The 21,039-nt window shown below is 33.7% G+C and overlaps 1 protein-coding gene across 1 annotated transcript in view; it reads left to right on the forward strand.

The window, feature by feature from the left end:
- The window catches only part of DZIP3 (DAZ interacting zinc finger protein 3), an 81,191-nt gene that overhangs the window by 35,902 nt on the left and 24,250 nt on the right, over positions 1–21,039 (forward strand). Inside the window, exons 12-20 of the mRNA XM_012810377.2 lie at positions 3,097–3,173; positions 5,250–5,867; positions 7,579–7,611; positions 8,599–8,768; positions 9,552–9,596; positions 12,663–12,688; positions 14,910–15,075; positions 16,506–16,601; positions 17,066–17,193. Of these exons, the coding sequence (XP_012665831.1) occupies positions 3,097–3,173; positions 5,250–5,867; positions 7,579–7,611; positions 8,599–8,768; positions 9,552–9,596; positions 12,663–12,688; positions 14,910–15,075; positions 16,506–16,601; positions 17,066–17,193 (1,359 nt within the window). The remainder of the gene's footprint in view (positions 1–3,096; positions 3,174–5,249; positions 5,868–7,578; positions 7,612–8,598; positions 8,769–9,551; positions 9,597–12,662; positions 12,689–14,909; positions 15,076–16,505; positions 16,602–17,065; positions 17,194–21,039) is intronic.

Genomic DNA, 21,039 nt, shown 5'->3' on the forward strand with positions numbered 1-21,039 from the left:
ACCTCCATTTGACTATACCCGTTATGAGGGCCAGAATTTTGTCTTACTTTCTCTTATGTTCTCAGCACATAGCATAATGCCTGGCATGTAGATGGTACTTATTAAATAGATCATAGATGTAGAGATTCTGAATCCTATTATTCCTCTATTGGTAGTATTACTTTTATTCTGACAGGACATTAACTTGGCAGGATGTGAATTTGTACTCTTTTTCAGGTTGTGGTTCCAGTCTTAGTACACGTCTTTCTTAGTTCAGATCTTTTGCCTTTACCTGAGCTGCTTTTAGTTTGTTCTACATGTGTGTAGTTTAGTGGTCAGTCAGACATGTGGCTAGAAAGAATCTGGGGATCTCTTCTGACTCTTTCACTTCTGAAACTTGCTCATTGTCTTTGGTGGCCATGGTTCCTCTTCTGTTTTCTGATTCTTTCAGCCAAAGACCTGGCCTCATTAATGATGTCACATTTTTCATTCCTAAGGTTGTTAATTTTGTATCTTTTTTCTTTTTCTATTGACCATTCTGGCTATAGGTTTATTGGTTTTATTGATCTTTTCAAATAATCACTTTTGATTTTATTGACTTTTCTCTAATAATTTTCTATTTTTAATTTTATTGATTTCTGCTCCTTGTAATTTCCTTGCTTCTACTTGCTTTGGATTGCTTTTCTGATTTTCTTGAAGTAAAAGTTTTGATGATTGATTTGAGACCTTTGTTCTTTACAGACTGTTACCACATTAAGCAGTGTTATAGCTGTGTTCCATACATTTTGATATGTAGCGTTTTTTTATTATTACTATTTTTATTCTATTCAAAATGTTTTCTAGGCGTGTGTGCGCATGTGTTTTTACCATGGACTATTTAGGAGTTTGTTGTTTAATTGCCGAACGTTTGTGGATATTTCAGCTTATCTTTCTAGACACTGATAATAAACTGATTAAAATAATAAAAAATAATAAACTGATTCTTAGTTTAATTCCCTTGTGGTCACAGAATATGTCTTCTAGCATTATAGTCTTTTAAGATACATGGAGATTTATTTTATGACCTATAACATTGTATATCTTGATGAATGTTCTATTTATATGTAAAACAAATCTGTTTCTGCTCTTGTTGAGTGGAGTACATACATTTGATGAAGTTAGTTTATAGTTTTGTGTCACTTTTCTATATGATTATCACTTAGAATTATTGATTATTTACTTTTTCTATCAATTCCTGAAAGTCAAAGTTAAAGTTTGTTATTCATATTTTATCTTTGTCTGTTGTCTATTTGTGTATTTTGAAACTCTTTTATGAAAAGATACATAGACATTTAGGATTATTATCTTTTTTTCTTAATGATTTGACACCTTATCCTTATATAACATCCTGTTTGATCATGGATCATGGATCTTTTGTCTGATACACATGCTCCAGCTTTCTTTTGGTTAGTGTTTTCATGGCACATCCTTTTGCATCCATTTCAGCCTACCTATGTCTTTGAATTTAAGGAGAGATTTTTAAAGTTGGCATAGGTCTTACTATTTTTGTATACAATCTGACAATCTCTGCCTTTAAATTGGAGTTTTTAATTCCATATAAGTTTGCTATAATTATTTATGTGGTTGAGTTTAAATCTACTGTTTTCCTGTTTTATCAATTTTCCCTGTGCTCTGGTTTTTATTATCTGGTTTGGTTTATTAGTTTTACCTTTTTCCCTAGTGGTTACTTGAGGAGTTACTGTACACATTTTTAACTCATCCAGTTTTGAATAATAATATACCACAGCATGTGTATAGGTGTAAGAACTTTGTGATGACATATTTCTGTTTCTTTTTTCTTTTGTGCTATTATTTTCATGTGTTTTACTTGTACATATTTTATAAATTCCATGATATATCATTACTTAAAAGTGTAGTGTTTTTTGTTTTGAGCTTCATATAAATGGAAACATTTATTTTTATGCATTTTTAAACTATGCAGCATATTTGTATGATTCATTCTTAACTATTATAGTCGTATTTCATTCATTTTATTGCTTTTGCTTTTTACCATTTTGCTACACTCTTTTGATCATTCTACCATTGATATTTATTTCCAATTTCAGACTTATCACAATATTGTAAGAGACATTCTTACACATTTCCAGGTGTATGTGTACAGAAAAGTTTCTAGAATATATATGCCTAGGAGTGGAATTGCTAGGCCATCTATGCATATCTTCAACTTTATTATATTTTGCTCAACTCTTTTCCACAGTGGTTTTACTAATTTATACTCTCTACCAGCAGTATAGGAGGTTTCCTTTTATTCAGTATTTTTGCCAGTCCTTCATATTGTTAGAGTTTTAAATTTTTCCAATGTAGTGCCTAGTTGACAGTATTGTAGTGGTATTAGATTTAAAAATCAGTTAATAACCACCACCAAACTAAAGTAACCATCACCAAAATCTTTGTCTTCCTTAAACTTACATTCTAGTGTTGTTGCCCAATATTTGTATTGTGTTACGGAATTCTTATTACAAATTTTTTTTTCCTATGACAAGGTTCATTTCAAAGCCAAGCCACACGTTTTTTCATCTGTTCAATGGCAACATTTACCCAGTGCTTAATATCTTTAATAAATTTTGCCATTTCTTCCTTCTGGTTATTCTAATTATTTTTATTGATATATACCAGTTTATTTTTTTTAGTTACTAGATATTTAATGATTTGATTTTTCTTGGAATAAATATTAACAACAACAAAAAAAAAATTTTGTAAATGAGATGGCCAAGAAGGAGTTTCAGGTTTGCTGTCTTTTTCTTTTCTTTTTAATATAATACAAAGCTTTCTTTTTTTTTTTCCCTGCTACTACACAGCCTTCTTGCCAGTGAGCTTTTCATGTGATTCTTTTGTATCAAATCTAGCAATAACTACTTTACTGTTAAAACCAATGAAAATGACAATGTTGGATTCTTGTTGTTGATGGTTTTTGTTTGTTCATTTATTTTTCTCCTTTTTGAATTATTTCTAGGAGTAGAAGATGAAAATAATCACTTAGTCGTGCTTATACCAGAAATCTTGCCTGCCTTTGGTATTATTTGATAATTATCTAACTTAATTTTTTTCCACTTGTAGTTATAAAAAGTTGATGTCTCTGAAAATAACTGATACTGATATAAGACCGAAGATCAGTTTAAAATTTAATACAAAAGGTATTATTTTATTTTTATATGCCTCCTATTAAAAAGTATGTAAAAATTTTTCATTTCATCTATAAATTATCATGCCATGAACAATTCACTGGGCTTATGTTTATACCATCAAGCAATAGTTGGAATAGGCAAGCACTCAGAAACGATAGAGGTGTATTAATCTCATATTACCTTGGCATGCTAGGTCTGGTGCATAGCCCTGACCTGAATAGTGAGATTGTGCTCCGACAGAGGTTTCCTCAACTCCTCTTCCCTCACATTCCATCTTAATAGAGCAACCATGAGAGTAGCTTTACATGGAAGGAATAAACATTTTGGGCTTAGGGCCAAGTAGTCTAAACTTAGTACCTGCTGTTTAGGAGTGTGCTAGAAAGTGTACCACCCAGTACTTACAGACCTTATGGTTCCCTGGGCCTATGGAAGAATAGTTTGGTAGCAGCCCTTTTTGCATGAGGCAATTAATGCCAGCTTGTTTCACGTTTGACAACACAGACAAAGCTCCCTGAGTCATTCCTTTTTAACTTCATTTGCCTCCACAATGTATGTCAAGTATTCCACGCAGAAATATTAATTTAAAAAATCTCTTGAAACATAGAATCATAAAGGATAAAATAATAAAGCTACATTTTATGACAAATATTTTGATGTTCATACAAAAACCAAATACCATCCTATTTTAGATTATTGCTCCTTTCTAATTCACCTCAGTCTTCTTTGTTTATTTGGAAGGATTACCAAACCAGAAAAATACCAAATAATTCAGTCTCATGTCTTATGCCATTTCATTGATGAAATGCATACTTAATCATTTATTTATTTGTTGAAGGGGTAAGAACTTGAGGCTTATTAGATTACTGCTTTTCAAACATTATTTGCATTTGAAATGTTTGGTGATATTGTTAAAATTCAAGTGCCTGGCTGTGCCTGTGGCTCAGTGAGTAGGGCGCCAGCTCCATATACTAAGGGTAGCGGGTTTGAAGGTGGCCTGGCCAAATTGCAACAAAAAAATAGCTGGAAATTATGGCGGGTGCCTATAATCCCAGCTACTCAGGAGGCTGAGGCAAGAGAATCGCCTAAGCCCAAGAGCTGGAGGTTGCTGTGAGCTGTAACGCCACTGTACTCTACCAAGGGCGACAAAGTGAGACTCTGTCTCTCAAAAAAAAATAATAATAATAATAAATAATAAAATAAAATGCAAGTGCCAATTCAGTAGGTCTGGAATGGGGCCTGGGATTCTGTGTTTTAATAGACTTTCAGGTGGGTGTTTGATGCTGCTGGTTTGTGGACTACACAGACCTGAGTAGCAAGAGGTGAGATCCCTTTGTTTCTTGTTATAGATCTGAGGTAATATAGTAGCTACTAGGTATATATGTAGTCCCTGGGTTACAAACGAGACAGGTTCTAAAGGTTTGTTCTTAAGTTGAATTTGTATGTAAGTTACAAAGGTAACTTACCTCTTACCTGTAATGGCCTCTGTTCATAAGTTCAAGTCATATGCAAATCAAATATTTATAACTTAGTAACTGCCTGCATGTGTCTATTTAAATTTAAATTAATTAAAGTTAAATAAAATTTAAAGCTCAGTTCCTTAGCCATACAAGCAACATTTCCAGTGGTCAGTGAATAGTGGATAGAGCAGCTATAAAATATTTTTATCAGAAAATGTTCTCTTAGACAATACTGATTAGGATAATGTATAATTATTTAAGTAAAGTATATTAAACATTGGCAGTTACTATTCTTAGCAAATTTCAGAATTTTCAAAGACCTAATACTGTGACACCATTTGGTTACCAAAGCTCGTTTACTTGAATAAAACCATGGATGGCTAAAATGCTTTTGTGGTGATTAGTATTTGTGATTACTTTTGCTTGAGAATGTACTGTTTTGGTCTGTATTTTTTGACAATTTTACAGAAAGCTGCATGCTTGTAGAGCACTGGCTGTGGCAGAGCTCTAAACTGTACTTTATTCATTTGGAATAATTCCCCTATAGGAACTTAGGGTGTAATATAAGAGACTACATGGAAAAAGAGCATTAATGTGGAATATCTTGACTTCTCAAAATTCCTTTCAGATGAAATGCCTATCTTCAAACTTGATTATAATTATTTCTATCATCTGCTTCATATAATTATTATTTCTGGTACTGACATTGTCCGGCAAATATTTGATGAGGCTATGCCACCCCTTCTTTTGAAAAAAGAGCTGCTTATACACAAGAATGTGCTGGAATCCTACTACAACCATCTTTGGACCAATCATCCTTTGGGTGGATCATGGCATCTGCTTTATCCCCCAAATAAGGAGCTACCACAGTCCAAACAGTTTGACTTATGTCTCCTGTTAGCTCTCATAAAACATTTGAATGTGTTCCCTGCACCCAAGAAAGGCTGGAATATGGAACCACCGTCTTCTGATCTCTCTAAGTCTGCAGACATCCTGAGGCTGTGCAAATACAGGGATATTCTCCTTAGTGAGATTTTGATGAATGGTCTCACCGAGTCACAATTCAAGTCAATTTGGCAAAAAGTTTCAGATATTCTTCTGCGCCTTGGGATGAAGCAAGAGGATATTGACAAAGTGAAGGAGAATCCCATTGAGAATATCTCCCTTGATTACCATCAGCTATCCATCTACTTAGGCATACCAGTACCAGAAATCATACAGAGGATGTTATCCTGCTATCAACAAGGTACTGAATAATTATTTACTTCGGCCAATAAATCTTCACTGACTGCTCTGCTCCAGGTGCAGTGCCAAGGACACTAGATTCAGGGAGCATACCTATTTAGCAGAAATAGCTTCATCAAGAAGGTAGCAGACAGAAAAAAAAAAGAAGGTAACAGAAATTATACTACCAGAGATGTTTCCAGAATACTAGAGGGAATTCCTAGTTTAAGGGGGTCTAAAAAAGTTTACTGAGGAATAGAATAAAGATTCTTAAATAATATATAGAAGTTAGCCAAGTAAAGAAGATGGGGAAGATTGTTTCAGAGGAAAACAAGCGTTAAGATATAAAACTTAAATATTATACTAAAAAAATTGGCACTTCTGCGATTAAGAGAGTTAAAGTTTGAGTGTCCTTTGAGAGGATACTCAAAAGGTTTTTTTTCCTTTAAAAAACATAAAGAGTTTTCATTTTCAGAAGAAAATCATTGAAGATTTTTAATTAGAAGAGTTCTATCACTTCAAAATTAGGGATGCCTAAAACCTTGAAATATAGGTAGTATGTGGTGTCAGGGATGCCCTTTTAGAGGCAGAGGATATCCTTTTGCTCTTTTCTAGCGGAATCTTGATGTTTTGTTCAAAATTTTAGCAGCTATCTGATGACTGTGGATGATTCAAAAAATCAGATAACATTGTGTATCCACATTGAGCAGTGGCCATTCCCGATCTGTTGATATGAGGAAGACTTCAGACCTTCTCTCTTATATCCCAGGATCACTTCTTAGCTCTTTTCTAGAACATAAGAATTCAAGGCATGTCAACATCACTGAAATCTTTGCTATGTTGTTCAGGGTGACTTTTCCTGGTTCCAAATTATTAACAGCCTATAGAGCAACTGATGACCACTGATGCTGTTTAAATGTACCACTTCCCAGGTTTCTAATAATTGTTGAAAACAGTCCAGATATCCCCCCCCCCCAGAGGTAACTGCTATGACCCAATCTCAGTTCTCTAAAACAAAAAATCATGTGAAATAAGGTAATATTTGAGAAAGAGCCTTGAGTACTGATTTAATTCAAGGCATTAAATTAGTAAGCAGTTCTTATTCAGGTATCCTAAAAAACTTACTGGTCAAGTCCCTTTAATTAGAGGCATCTTACATCTCTTTCTTCAACCAATACTGTTGCAGTTTTTATTTGTGTGTCTGATGTTTTATTAACATCCCACTAAATTTTCATGAGGCTTGTCTTTTTTTTTTTTTTTTTTTTTTAACCATTCACTCTCTGCAGGCTAACGCAGTCTGATGTACATTGTAGGTTTCAGTATATATTAGTGAACAAAGAAGAAGTGATATTCTGGGTAATTAAGATGAAAAAGTGGCTCAAATTTTCAATGGAGATTTCTTTTATAACTGATTATTATTTCATGGCCTTGGACTGTAAAAAGTAAGAATTTGCTCTGTGGCTTAAACTGCTTATGTTCTAGGATTTATCTGTTACGAACTATCAAGTTATTGTTTACATCTTCCTCTAGTCATAGGTTTGTAATATTTATGTATTAGTCTTAAGATTGTGCCTTGTTAAACTGTTGGTGAGCAAAGCTGGTTATTTTTACAGTTTATTTATAGAATCAGTTGGTGTAGGGTAAAAGGCTTCTGGCTTTTCTTAATTCCAGTCAGACATTTGTTGGTTGTATTTGCGATTATGCATCTAAGTTTTTTCTTTTATGTACCATAGGAATTGCTCTACAATCAATAACAGGCAGTCAGCGTAAGTATATTTTAAAATAAAAATTCTTTAGTGATTTTCTAACTTGGGATACCTAAGGTTACCTATGGGGTTTTTACTTGGTCAGATAAACTATATGATAAACTATAACTGTTCATTAAAAGCTCAGAAAATCACGTGACCAAATTACTACTGGCCAGTTGAATCTAGAGTGATTCTTACCGTACCTCTGACTTAGTACATGTGCTCCAGGGTTAACCCAGGAACAATCTTCTAACTTTTTACTTAGAGAACACTTTAGCAGACAAAAATGCCTATCCACTCATATGGTCTTTTTAGCACATGTAACTTTATCTGGTTGATTGTCTGTTGTTTATAAATACATACTTTTTTGCTAGGTGGTGAGATACTATTTTTCTATTTTCCATTTTTGTGCTATTGTTTTTTAACATAGTTCCTATTCTGCAGTTAAAATTGTACCTAAGAAAATAATCCTGTGGGTTCGTTTGAAATTGAATGTTGGATTATCTGTGACCAGTCAGACAAAGTCCACATGTTTTGAGACTGAGTTTTGGGGGCAATATTAAGGACTGTGGTGTCAAAGAAAATGTCACATAATAGGGGATTGATACTTTTCTTATGAAAAAGTAGAAAGTGGATCTTGTAACTTTTTCTTCTTTATGTTTGAAATTAATGTCTTAAAATAATACCAGTTGCAGTATTAATAGGCAGTGTCAGGACACTCAAAAACTTACGTGTAAGTTCTAGAGTATCTAGTATCTAGAATCTACTCAAGATACCAGTAAGGTATCATAGTATTCAGGTTTACGCTGATTGGTTACAGGCTCTATGTACCTATTATTTGTAGTTGATAAATGGACACTGCATTTTTACCTAGTAATTAAAAAAAGTAAGATGTCTTCTATTAATAGTTCTGTTTCTGGGGGGTTTGGCAAAAGTATTTATAATACTGATAAGACGCTAAAATTGTTCCATCTAGATTTTGAGAATTTTGTCTTTAATATTTAGGTATTGAAATAGAAGAGTTACAGAATGAGGAAGAAGAACTAAGTCCGCCTCTCATGGAGTACAATATAAATGTGAAATCAAACTCTGAAATACAGTTTGCAGAACTGAATAAAGATATATCTTCAATACCCAGTGAATCTTCAACAGAATCTCTTAAAGATCTCCAGGAAGTATAAGCTCTCATTAATGTTTCAATTAGCAGAATTTATTCTAGGCCTTTATTTTCTTGCATGTGCTTAAATATCCCAGATGATCTTAACTTGTATTTATCATACTGTTCACACAGAGCCTGAATTGGAATGGTTCTTTCCCCAGTATTTCCTTCCATAACCATTTATTTTTCCAAGATTTATTGAATACTTATGTACCAAGTACTATGCTAGATTTCTGAAAAAATGTCTTTATCCTGACTAATGGAAGTAGATGTAGGAGGGTAGTAGGAAATAGAAGAAAGTATGGTGGGAAAAAAAATAAAGAGAAAAAAACGGAAAGGGGTATTTCACTCCTATTTGCAGAGAGGTCAAATTTAATTATGCAGGATAGAATCTCTATTATATTTCTTTACACATAAGTGGTGACATTTATAGTCACTGAATTCTTCTGAAGCTTAATCTTATCTCTAGACATGAATATGTTGCTTTTTAAAAACTGCTTTCCTTCTTTGTTACTCATGCCCATGTGCCAGTGAGCATCTATGATCACAGTTTTTATCAGTAGCCTGCTTACTGACCTTATGTGTTCCTTTCCATCAGTGATTTTTCAAAGGCAAAAGACTAACATTAAAATAAAAATAATTAAAATGAAAATTTGTTTCATAGACTGTAGACAGAAATACTATCCAAAATATTAGGAGAGAAAAGATCTTAATGGTTAGAGGAAACATATTTTGCAAAATAATTTATTATGTACTTTGACTTGCATATTAAACAAATGATATATTTCTTACCTACTAGGTTAAGAGTAAAGCAAAGAAAAAGAAAAAGACAAAGAATAAAAGGGTAAGAGACTACATTAACATTATAATAGAATTATAATAGAAGGATGTCTGATTATGAACATGAGTTCAATACAGGTATGTGAATTCATTATAAGAATTTAAATTAGTCCAAATAAACATTAACGTAGAGATTTAATAGCTTATTGGATATATGATTATAGAGAAGTCTACTTATGTTATATCTTGAATGATTAAAATAGTATACCATACTTTACTTTCGTAAATTACAATTTACACATTTCACATACAAATAAATAAACTAGGTTACTGAATCAATCTCTGCCTACTCCCCATCTTAAAAATGGTCTTAAGAATAGCTTGTTTCTATCATATCTCTATTAAGATGGTTAGAAGCATTTTTAAAACCTTAAGAAACCTTGACTTTCTTTATGTCTGAGAGTGTGCCAACAATGCAGTAATGTACAAAAAATGGCATAAGCACAAACTTCCTTATGGCATAAGTACAAACTCCCTTCCTTCCTCTTCTTTGATTTTTGACAGTTGGAAAATGAACAAGTAACTATCTGTAGCAGTTTTAGCAACAAGTCTCTTAATTATTGGAAAAACTAAAAGGGAAATCCAGGAAACTTTTATAATTAAGCACACAGTTAACTACTATACTCTGAAAACTCTAAGATGAAACAGTGTTAATATTTTGACCTGAAAAACATATTTAAAATCTTGATATAAACTGAATGAGAATATTTCCACAACTACAATATGGTGAGCTTATGTTATTAGTCATTTGAAAGTGTGCACAAATTTTAATTATTAATGAAACTTAAGGTAATGAAGATGAATTTATAAAATACGTATAAGTCAGAAGCAAAATAAAGAAAATGTATACTCCTAATCTGATAATAATGTTATTATTTTCATATTTATCATAACTATCTTTTATTATAACTTATAATTTCGTTCATTATTTATTTTAAAAGTTAGATTTTGTTTATTAAAGACATGAGTATCAAGATTTTAGTATAGTATAGTATAGTATAAAAATTCTTACCCGATAGAATATAACCTCGTCCATTATGGTAGTGATATTTTTAATTTTGTCAAAATATTAGTAAGTCCCAAGTCTAATACCACATAAAGCTTACCAAGTAAATTCACAGCTGCTAAACCTCAAAGCTAAATACCAAGGGTATATAATGCATCTGTTCTTTATTTCCAAAGTATTATTTCCAAAATATGATAATGCTTAAATTTCCAATTTTAGTTAAATGGAATGTTTCATTTCTACATCACAGCAAACACAACTAAATAAACATAACTACTACTCACTCAAAAATTTGTGACTAGTAACATTATAAATTTCTTATTGAATGTTAGCAAATATCTAGGACTTTTTGTTTCTTTAACAATCTAAGATTTTTTTGAATTTATTTTATTAACTGAAATTGAGATACTTTTGAAAAATATAATAATTTTATCAATTTAAAATTTGGACATTAGTAAACAGATGGTATATCTTGTATCTTTGTCCTAAATTTTAAATTAGGACCTTAAAAAATGCTAAAATTTATGCATATGAAATAATTCCTTTCCAAATAATTAATATTATTATAGGTGCAAAGAATGGTCAGGTTGTAGCATAAGCAATCAGCTACAAAAGTGAAGTCAACCTAATTCTCTAATCAGTAGTTTTCTTGAAAAATTATAGCATTTAGAACTTTGCTTATATACAGAGTGATGACAAAGTCTCCTGGCATGAAATGATGTTCATTATTTGTTTTGCAAATGTCAACCAAACAATCATCCTAAAAATACCTTAGGGACTCTCTGGAGGAGTATAAAGAAAAAGGAAGATTTATGTAGCAAATGCAAGGGGCAGTAAGACAACTTCTAACTAGTATGAACAGGAACTTGTAGCTACTCTATGTGATCTCTTTCTTCAGTTAGGAATTTAGTATTTATTTATTATCTAAGATATCCAAACAAATAACTCTTTTGAGGGTTAATTAAATCCTCCCTCCCTACCCACAGGGTTGTGTAGGCAAAAGAATTGAAGGCTTTTGTGATGAAGCCTTGGGAAAACATAAACATGACAGGAAGTAAATCCAGCCCTCAAATTGAGTGTCCTCTCTAACTTTAGGAGGGAAGTTGTAGAGATGCCTTGATGAGAGGCAGGTACATGCATTGGTATAAGGTTATCTTGGGGTGAGCCAAAAAGGAGTTTGGGAAATAATCAACTATACTACATTACGTTCATTATGAACAACCAAAAGTCTTTCCAACTCAGGTATTCAAGTACACTGGAACCAAGTCAGAAGTCAGTAATTCTAAATTATAGAATCATATTGTCACTGGACGTTGAGCAGAAGATGAGACACTGAAACACAAAAATCCTCTTGGTATACAGATTAGAAAGCAAACAAATTTGTGAAGCACTGTATCTCTGGAGAAGGAGACTCTGAAGTTTCTTGTAAGCAGGAGATGGTAGAAATTGATACTGTGATATTCTTAACTTTAATTTGTGTTGAAGTTACCAATATTACTTTTACTTGATATGTTGTCCTTATAGCTTTATTTAATAAACATAGCATTTGGGGCTTTTTAAGATTTTCTCCCAACTGTGATCTCCTTAATACTTCTTTTTCTATAAGATTCTTAAAATATATATCACTGTGATTTCTTATATGTACATATCCAAGAACCCTTGTATATAGTGTAGGAATTAAATGGGTATGTACATCTATCCTGATGCATACCAGAACGGGTGATTTTCAAATTATGTTTCAAAACTTAGTAGTAGATTATCAAATCAATGTAGTGGGTCACAGCCACCATTTAAAAAATAAAAATAAAATAAATAGGAATAAAAAATACTAACATTCATCACATATGAATAAGATTTATTTCAGGGAAGTTATATTTCAGTTTTATACTGATGTGTGTAAATATATATGTATATACGTATAAGTACATACAACATCATCATATAAGATGTATTACTATGATTGTGATAAAAAAAATTTGAGAAACAGTGACCTACATGCAGTCATATCACTATGTTTATTGACATAGTTAATATAGATTACTAATTCTTGATGCTGTTTTTCAGAATAAGGACTCAAAAGAAGACGAAGTGTAAGTATACTTTATTTTAATTTTTAACTTTTTTCTTTTTAGTATTTTCAAAATATACTTTACCAATATGACACAGCCTTTCTTTGGAAAGTGTTCTTGCTAAGAGAAGAAAGGACAGTCCTCTGTCATAATAAGTCCCCATTTTTTAACAGGACATTACAAAAAGTTAATTTATCATTTGTTTTGGAAGAATAGAATCTCTTACATTTTTTTATAAGGCTGCTCAAGAGTCATCTGATGCTAACTGCTTCATTCAAGAACTAACTTGTGTCTAGTTTAAAATCCTTTAAAATATAGTCTATATTATAGTTAGCCAAATCTAGAATTAGACTTAACTTTAAAGGACAAATCATTATTATATCCCACTCACCATTTACCAAAAAGTTGGGTTTGATTTGTTTTGTTTTGTTTTTTAATTTAACCTGAGGGTTTTTAAAAAAACCCTGTTGTTGACAGTGAATTTTAATCATTTTTTTAAACTTCAGGTTATTATGAGGGTACAAACAATCAGGTCACAATTTTTGAATTTGTTAGGTAGAGTCCCTCTTGTAGTTGTGTCCCATGAATTTTAATCCTTTAATGGAAACATTTTAGCATCACAGGATCACTGTGAGATGTATTGTGCATGATGGAAGACAGTATGATAGATGAAGGAAGGGGGGAGACAGTCCAATGAAGTGATCATTTTTCCCACCAAAAAGTTTAACTGAATATTAATAACTTTAGAGAAGTCAGAGGACATAGGATGTCTTTAAAATGGCAGCAGGAATGTATTTGTTAACTTTAAAGCTATTGTAGTTGATATTTTATAATTGTTTATGGACATGGTCTACTTGGTTTGTGAAATAGTTAATCATCCAAGATGTGTTTTCACTTGGCAACAAGTTGAGCCACTGAAGCAGCAATTTTTTTTCAGGCTGTGTCTAAATGCCATGAAAATAAATTAATAAAGGTGAAACAGTGTTATCAATCATTGTAGATCCAAATCTGGATGGTGATCAGATCTCCCAAGGAACTTTGTTTTTAAATTAGGTTTTCAAATATACCCCCAAATAAAGATAATATATATACATATATAAGTATATATATACACACACACACATACACCTGTCATCCTGATTCAACAGTTATCTCTGTTTTTCACGTTTCATGCTTCCTTTGACAACTTGTTCCTTCTTGAAGTGCTTTCAATCCCAGGCATTATTATAATTTTACTTCTTCCTTTAGTTTGCATCTCTTAGAAATATGAATGTTTTCCTGTATTGTTCCAGTGCTATTATTGTATAGTTATTTGCTACTTACTACCTAACAATGTTTCTGTCGGTGACGGAATGCATATGATGGTGGTTCCATAAAATAATAATGGAGCTGAAAAACTCTTATCACAAATTCCTATCACCTAGTTACAGAGCCACCAAACATCATAGTGCATTTACGTTATTTTTAAGACAAATTGAGTGCAGCCTAAGTTTACGATGTTTATAAAGTTTATGGTCATGTATGGTAATGTCCCAGGCTTTCACATTCACTCATTACTTACTCATGCATAATCATTCAGTCCTGTAAGCTCCATTCATGGCCCTAGACAGGTATACCAATTTTTAATCTTACATTGCATTTTTATTGTACCTTTTCTATGTATGTACAGTATTTTCATTTGTTTAAGTGGTCCCTGTTAGTAGTTCATTTACTGAAATCAATGTTATTACTACAGTTTTTTAAAAAGCCCTGTTACGAAAGAAACTTTCCATTTTACAGGTTACCTTGTGTTGCTATTTTCAACCTTCTATTTAAATTGTGCATTGGACCTAAGCACTGAAATTGATTAAATCAACCTACTTGTCAAGAAAATTGTGGGGGGAAAAATAATGTTATGATGGTAAAATAATATAGCAGATGTGGAAATGCATGCCAATAATATTTCTCAAAGTACTGTTTCTCAAAGTAACTGATATTAATGGTTATAATTTGAAAAATGAATGCTATAGTTTCATAACTTTTGAAAACACTGAGCTGAACAGAATTAAATAAGTACCTTGATTGATTGCTATCTCAAATGTGCTGATGTGAATCTTCAAAAGAAAGCACTGTCCAAACATTCTTTGAGTTTCTAATGCTGAACATCTCATGAGACTAGTACAATTCTAATTGGGAAACAATAGCTTAGGTAAAAAGCACTATACAATTAAAAATGATCACATTGATTGTGTCTCCACTCTAGCCCATATATGGCAGAAAAGGAAGAACATTTGAAGAACGAACAAGCAAATCCACATTCAGTCAGTGGATTTATAAAAGATGATGCAAGTGATGTTCAAGAGGATTCTGCAACAGAAGACAAGTTCTACAGCCTGGATGAACTGCATATTCTGGACATGATAGAACAGGTGAGCCTGGTCGGAGAAAGTACATCTTTCCTTTCCTTCTTTCAGATACTATTGTTAACTTGTTTTTTCCCTGTGATTCTTGGAACAGCATGAGTCTTCGAGAAACCTAGTGGTTTATGTTTTGTTTGTGAGGAGAAAGTAAAAAACAGGAAAGGAGGTCTGAGGGAATATATGAAAGAAAATAGAAGAAGAAGAAACTCCCAGGAGCTGGAAACTTCACTTTGGCCCTCAAATCATTTCTTGCTTTAAATATGGGGCAAAGTTGATTATAGATGGATTTCTTGCAAAGGGTGTTTGAATACCACAAGAAAAAAAAACTGGCATAATCTCACTGGATTAAATGCCATGAGAAAAATAGTTTTGTAAAACAAAGCTACTTTCATTTTATTGAATTAAATCTAATTGCTACTGTGTAATGTCTACAAAAAAAATTAACATCTAACAATTTTTTCTGGTTCCATTCCTGGTAGTAGTCACTGTAGAATGAGGTTCCTGTATAAGAAGAAGCATACATATGTATAAACAAGACTTAACTGCTCAGTAGAACACTTCATTAGACAAAGCAAATGATTTTTTTTAAATGGCTTATTTTACCCACTCATGAGCATTCAGTGAATCTGTTCTGTGGTTTAAATATAATGGTACATAGTATGTAGGATTATTCATTGTCTTAAGGATACTGTTAATACAAATGATTCTCTAGCTGGTAGAACAATATTTATGTAATTGCTATACCTTTTTTCCTCTTTTTCAGTTAGAATATGTACATTTTAACTGAGGTGACATTCTTATCTTTGGATGTCACACCAAAGTTTAAAGATGGCACCTCTGGTTTTCATTCAGTAGCCATAAGAATTATGAGAACTCAAAAATAGAATCAAAGTGTCACATACCTTTCAAAAAATGTTTGTTCGTTCATTTATTCAAAAGCATTTAACACCTGCAGTGTGTCAAGAGCAATACTTAGACATGGTCTCTCTTAGTATAGTATTTAAAATCTAGTGGGTAAATTAAACATTAAACTGAGATGATACAGTGCTTGGGCAATTAAGACTTAACCTATATTAGAATCCAGTCTTCTTTACTTAACCATGTGAATGTGAGCAAGTTACTGATTTTATCCTTTCTAAAATGGGAATAATGCATGCCTTCCTGATACAGTTCTTATGATAAACATTATCAAAAAATGCTTAAAACTAGTAAGCATGCAGTTAGTGTTAGCCAGTAGCAGCAGCAGCTGGTATTGTTTAGTGAATGCTGTAATGCAGGTGAGGTGGGTTTATCTAAACAAACAGTGATAGTTGAGTTGAGGCAAAAAACATGAAGAGGAGTAAGATAGCAAAAGTAAATCCCTTTTAAATAATCAAAATATCAGTGATTATTTTTTTGAGAGAAAAATAAAGAACATGTATATTCCATTTGCTCAATAGGGCTCATCTGGCAAGGTGGCTGCAGACTACGGAGAAACAGAAAAGGAAAGGCTTGCTCGTCAGCGGCAGCTTTATAAATTGCACTATCAGTGTGAAGTAAGTATGTCTGTCATTAGATCTAAGGGAAGAGAGAAGTTTTAAAAATGTTAAACTTAATGGCATTTTATTTTTTAAAAGGACCCTGTTTGGGCTCGGCACCTGTAGCTCAGCAGCTAGGGTGCCATCCATATACACTGGCCTGGCGGGCTTGAACCCGGCCTGGGCCTGCCAAACAACAATGATGACAGCTATAACAAAAAAATAGCCGGGTGTTGTGGTGGGCGCCTGTAGTCCCAGCTACTTGGCAGGCTGAGGCAAGAGAATCGCTTAAGCCCAAGAATTTGAGGTTGCTGTGAGCTGTGATGCCAGGGTACTCTTCTGGGGGCCACATAATGAGACTGTGTCTCAAAAAATAAATAAATAAGGACCCAGGTTTTTTTTTTTGTTTGTTTGTTTTTTTGCTTTCCATTTCTGGTGACTTGAACAGAATTAACTGTGAAATAATATTTTTCATTGATCAGGATTTCAAAAGACAGTTGAAAACAGTGACTTTTCGGTGGCAAGAAAACCAAATGCAGATTAAAAAGAAGGACAAAATCATCGCATCTCTTAACCAACAAGTGGCTTTTGGAATCAATAAGGTTTCCAAGTAAGAGCAAATCTTTAATAAAAGGGAAATTTCTGTGTTTGTTCCATAATGAACAGCATTTTTAATAGTTAATCTCTATAGCCACTAGGTGGCATTGTGACTGCACGTTAAGAGTTCCAACCACTGGACTGTGCTTACTTAAAAACCAACTTTTTTTTTTTTTGCCTTGACAAACAGATTGAGAGAAATAAGCAGCTGCTCATACTATATATTAAGCTTTTCATGTATTAGTGGAGCAAGTGTGAAGTTAATAGAATTAACATAAGAAAGATAATTAACTTTTAGGTCATGGCTCTAATTTGAAAAAATGTGACTAATGAGTGCTGCTTCTTTATAGCATCTGATGAGTACATTTCTCAAAGACACTCATGGAATCGGTTGAGTGTTTTTTATGTTGGTCTCAGAATATTTGTGTTCTAAGCCTGAGAGACTGAAAAATCAAGTTCATAGAGACTCTCCCCTCCTCCCCTGCCACTAGTCTCTTTTTTCCTGCAACCTTAAATTTTAATGCCTAAAACCAAAAATTCAGACTTAACAGGGAAATGTAAGTGACCTGCTTTATTCTTTTCGGGCTAATCACTGCCTCCAAACTGTGTTCATTGAAATGGTAGCATAGTTTGTAACGCATTGTTTTAAGAAACAGTAATACACAAAATACCAGCTCTAGATGAAGCCTTGTTTTTATAGTTATAGAATGTAAATAAGGAGAATGGACAAGTGCTAAGAATGTTTTAGAGGAAGAAGTCCAAGGTAGTTCTTGTAAAGTTGGAGAGATACTTGACAGAGTTTGCTTTACTCTCATATGCTACATCTCCAACATGAAAGGGCTCATTTGGAAGACCTGGATGCTATCATTCCAGCAATAGAATTTCAGTCACGACACTCTCAGACTTGTCCCTACTGGAGTTAGAGAGATCCTTCAAGTTCAAAAGGCAGTGAGGACCTAGGAAAGGTAGGGCAAACTAAGCTGGTTGCAGTCACTGAAGAAACCATTTGTTAGGATTAATGGTCTTTTAGCTTGGAAGGTGAAGGTGACCAATCCAGAAGTACGTTATATAATATCAGAGATTAGAAAAGCAAATACCATCAATACAGATGAGCTGCCTCTCTCCTTTACCATCTGCCTCTGTCCCTCCTCAGCTCTGATAGCTGGCTCATGCATATTTTTATATGCTTCAGGCTAAAATAGATTTCTTTGCAGGGGTGGCCCACCTGTGGCCCACAGGCTACGTGTGGATTACACAAGGACTTTTTTGCTTATCTGAGGTGGCCGATATCACGACTTTTTTTTTTGCTCATCAATGCTTTCGTTAGTGCTTGTGTATTTAATGTCTGGCCCAAGACAACTCTTCTTCCAATGTGACACAAAGAAGCCAAAAGGTTGGACACCTCTGCAGGGATGACTAGATCTCACACAATAAGCATTCAGTGTTGAGTATTTACCATACATGGGCCAAGTGCCACTATGTTAGAAAAATTATGTAAGGAACATGTAGAAGATACCAAGATATGCGAAACATTGTTTATGAGCTAATGGTAAGTATAGATTAACATGTAAAGATTAAAATTACATTCAATAGAGGGACTTCCATGTCCATCAAAATATAATAGCCCCATGTTTCACAGTGGTTTTCTCTCAAAACTTAAACCCCCTGGATATAACACAGTAAACAAGCCTAGGAATAATCCAAGAAGGTAGAATAGGAAGCAACGTGTAAGGACAGTTAGACTTTGGGAACAAAATGGCAGTTAAATTTCCCTATTGTCTCCCATATAGCCCAGACAGAGCACTGTGAGTCTTCAATCTGGAACTGCCAATAAGCACAGGGGAAGAAAACTCCAAGAAAAGCCTGCTCTCTCTAGTCCAGTGTTTTTTAATCTTTTTTATTTAACAGCACACTTGAACCTATAGTTAACGTCTGTGGCACACTTAAATTATGTTGATCAAAAAAAAAAAGAATAAGAAAAAGAAGATACTTATTTTGCTTTGAACTTCTTTGGAAAATAATTTAATTGATGATCTTTAAAAATTTTCACAGCCCACCTAAGATCCTTGTATGGCACACCAGTTGAAAATCACTGCTGTAGACAAAGGATCAGGAAATGGAAAGTATAACAACAGAAAATCTTTTTGATAATACCCATCTAACTTCAGTCAAACACCAATGGCCCCATACCACTCCTCAGAAGTAGGCAGTATATTCTGATTCTTCCACCTGACAGAAGTAGGTGGAAGCAATCCTACCCGCCTCCCAAGACAGTGTCAGCAATGCTAAGCAGGCAATTGACTTCCAAGTCCTAGCAGGCAGAAGGAGGTAGTACTCCAGTTCCTCTGCCAAGATATGTCAGTGTGGTCCCACTGCGGGATGAGCCTCTGCCTCTATCCAGCATCAGTGTGACTTAAGCCAGTGCATGGCAGTCAGTGCTAGGCTTCACTCCCATTCTTCTCATGGGAACCTAAGTCTTCATCCATGGGGCTAGTTGGCATTACATTTCCCCCCTCTCCTCAGCTCGTGTCAGCAGGGCCACATCAGGCAGCTGGGATGTAGCCTCCCCCTGCAGCAACAAAGTTATATGAGTCAGCTCTTTGCTTTCTCCTTTCCTGGAGTCCAAAGGGCGAGCAAGGAGCAGGTCTTATATATAACTTAGAGGCCAAAGTGTGAGCTGGTGCTCCACTTTTATGGGAAGCTTTTAGTGGAACTGAGGGAAGAGCTGAACTTCTATACCTGTTGTCTGCATTGAGGCAGTGTGAGTCAGTGCCCACTTTTGCTGGGGTACTGTTGGCAGAGCCCAGTGCAAAAGTGAACATACACACCTCCTTAGCTCATATATAACACCTCAATAGAGAGACCACCTGCTAAAATTAGGAAAATTAAATAAAATTCAGAGGTTTGTAATATCCAGAATATCTAGGCTGCAATAGAAAACCTTCCCCATACTAAGAACTAGGAAATTCACAACATGAAAGAGAAAAGACAACCAATGACAATATAATAATGATTCAGGTATTGGAATTATCTGACAAATATTTGAAAAGAATCATCACAAAAATGCTTCAATGACATTGAATTCTCTTGAAACAAGTGAAAAATCTAGAAAATAGCAGTAAGAAATGTTTTAATAAAGAATGAAAGTTATAGAACTAGAAAATAAAATAATTGCAATAAAAAAGTATGGGATATAGTCACTAGTAGAGGAGAGATAATGAAGTATTCTGCTCATCTGGGGACAGATGAGTAGAATTTACCTAATCTGAATAGCAAAGAGAAAATAGGGCAAAAATTAAAAAGACAAGTATCGGAGACTGATAATAGGACAGTAACAAAAGAGGCAAAGTACTTATCATCTAAATTTCATAAGCGGAGCAATAAAGGGAGGGGGTGTGGATCAAAATGTATTCAAAGAAATAACTGAAAACTTCCCAAGTTTGAGGACATACATAAATTCACAAGTTCAAGAAACTAAGTGGACCGCTGTTGGTAAACACCCAAAGAAATCCAGGCCAGTACAGACACATCACAACTAAACTTTTGAAAACTAAAGACAAAAGTCTTGAAACCATGCAGAGACAAACATGATTTATGTGGGAACACTAATTTAAATGACAGTAGATTTTTTAATCGGAAACCATACAGGCCAGAAGGAAGTGGCATGTTATTCAATTAGTGAAAGAAAACAATCAGGAATCCTGTATTTAGCAAAAAATTCTTTAGGAATAAAAGACCAAATAATTAGACAAAAAAACCCAAATAATTAAATGGCAGACTTAAACTCTGACATATCAATAATTACCTTAAATGCAAATGTTCTAAATACACCAATTAAGAGACAAAGAGTGGCAGAGTA

Source organism: Otolemur garnettii, unplaced genomic scaffold (assembly GCF_000181295.1).
Source record: "Otolemur garnettii isolate 467f Iridium unplaced genomic scaffold, OtoGar3 scaffold00131, whole genome shotgun sequence".
Classification (NCBI taxonomy): Eukaryota; Metazoa; Chordata; class Mammalia; order Primates; family Galagidae; genus Otolemur; species Otolemur garnettii.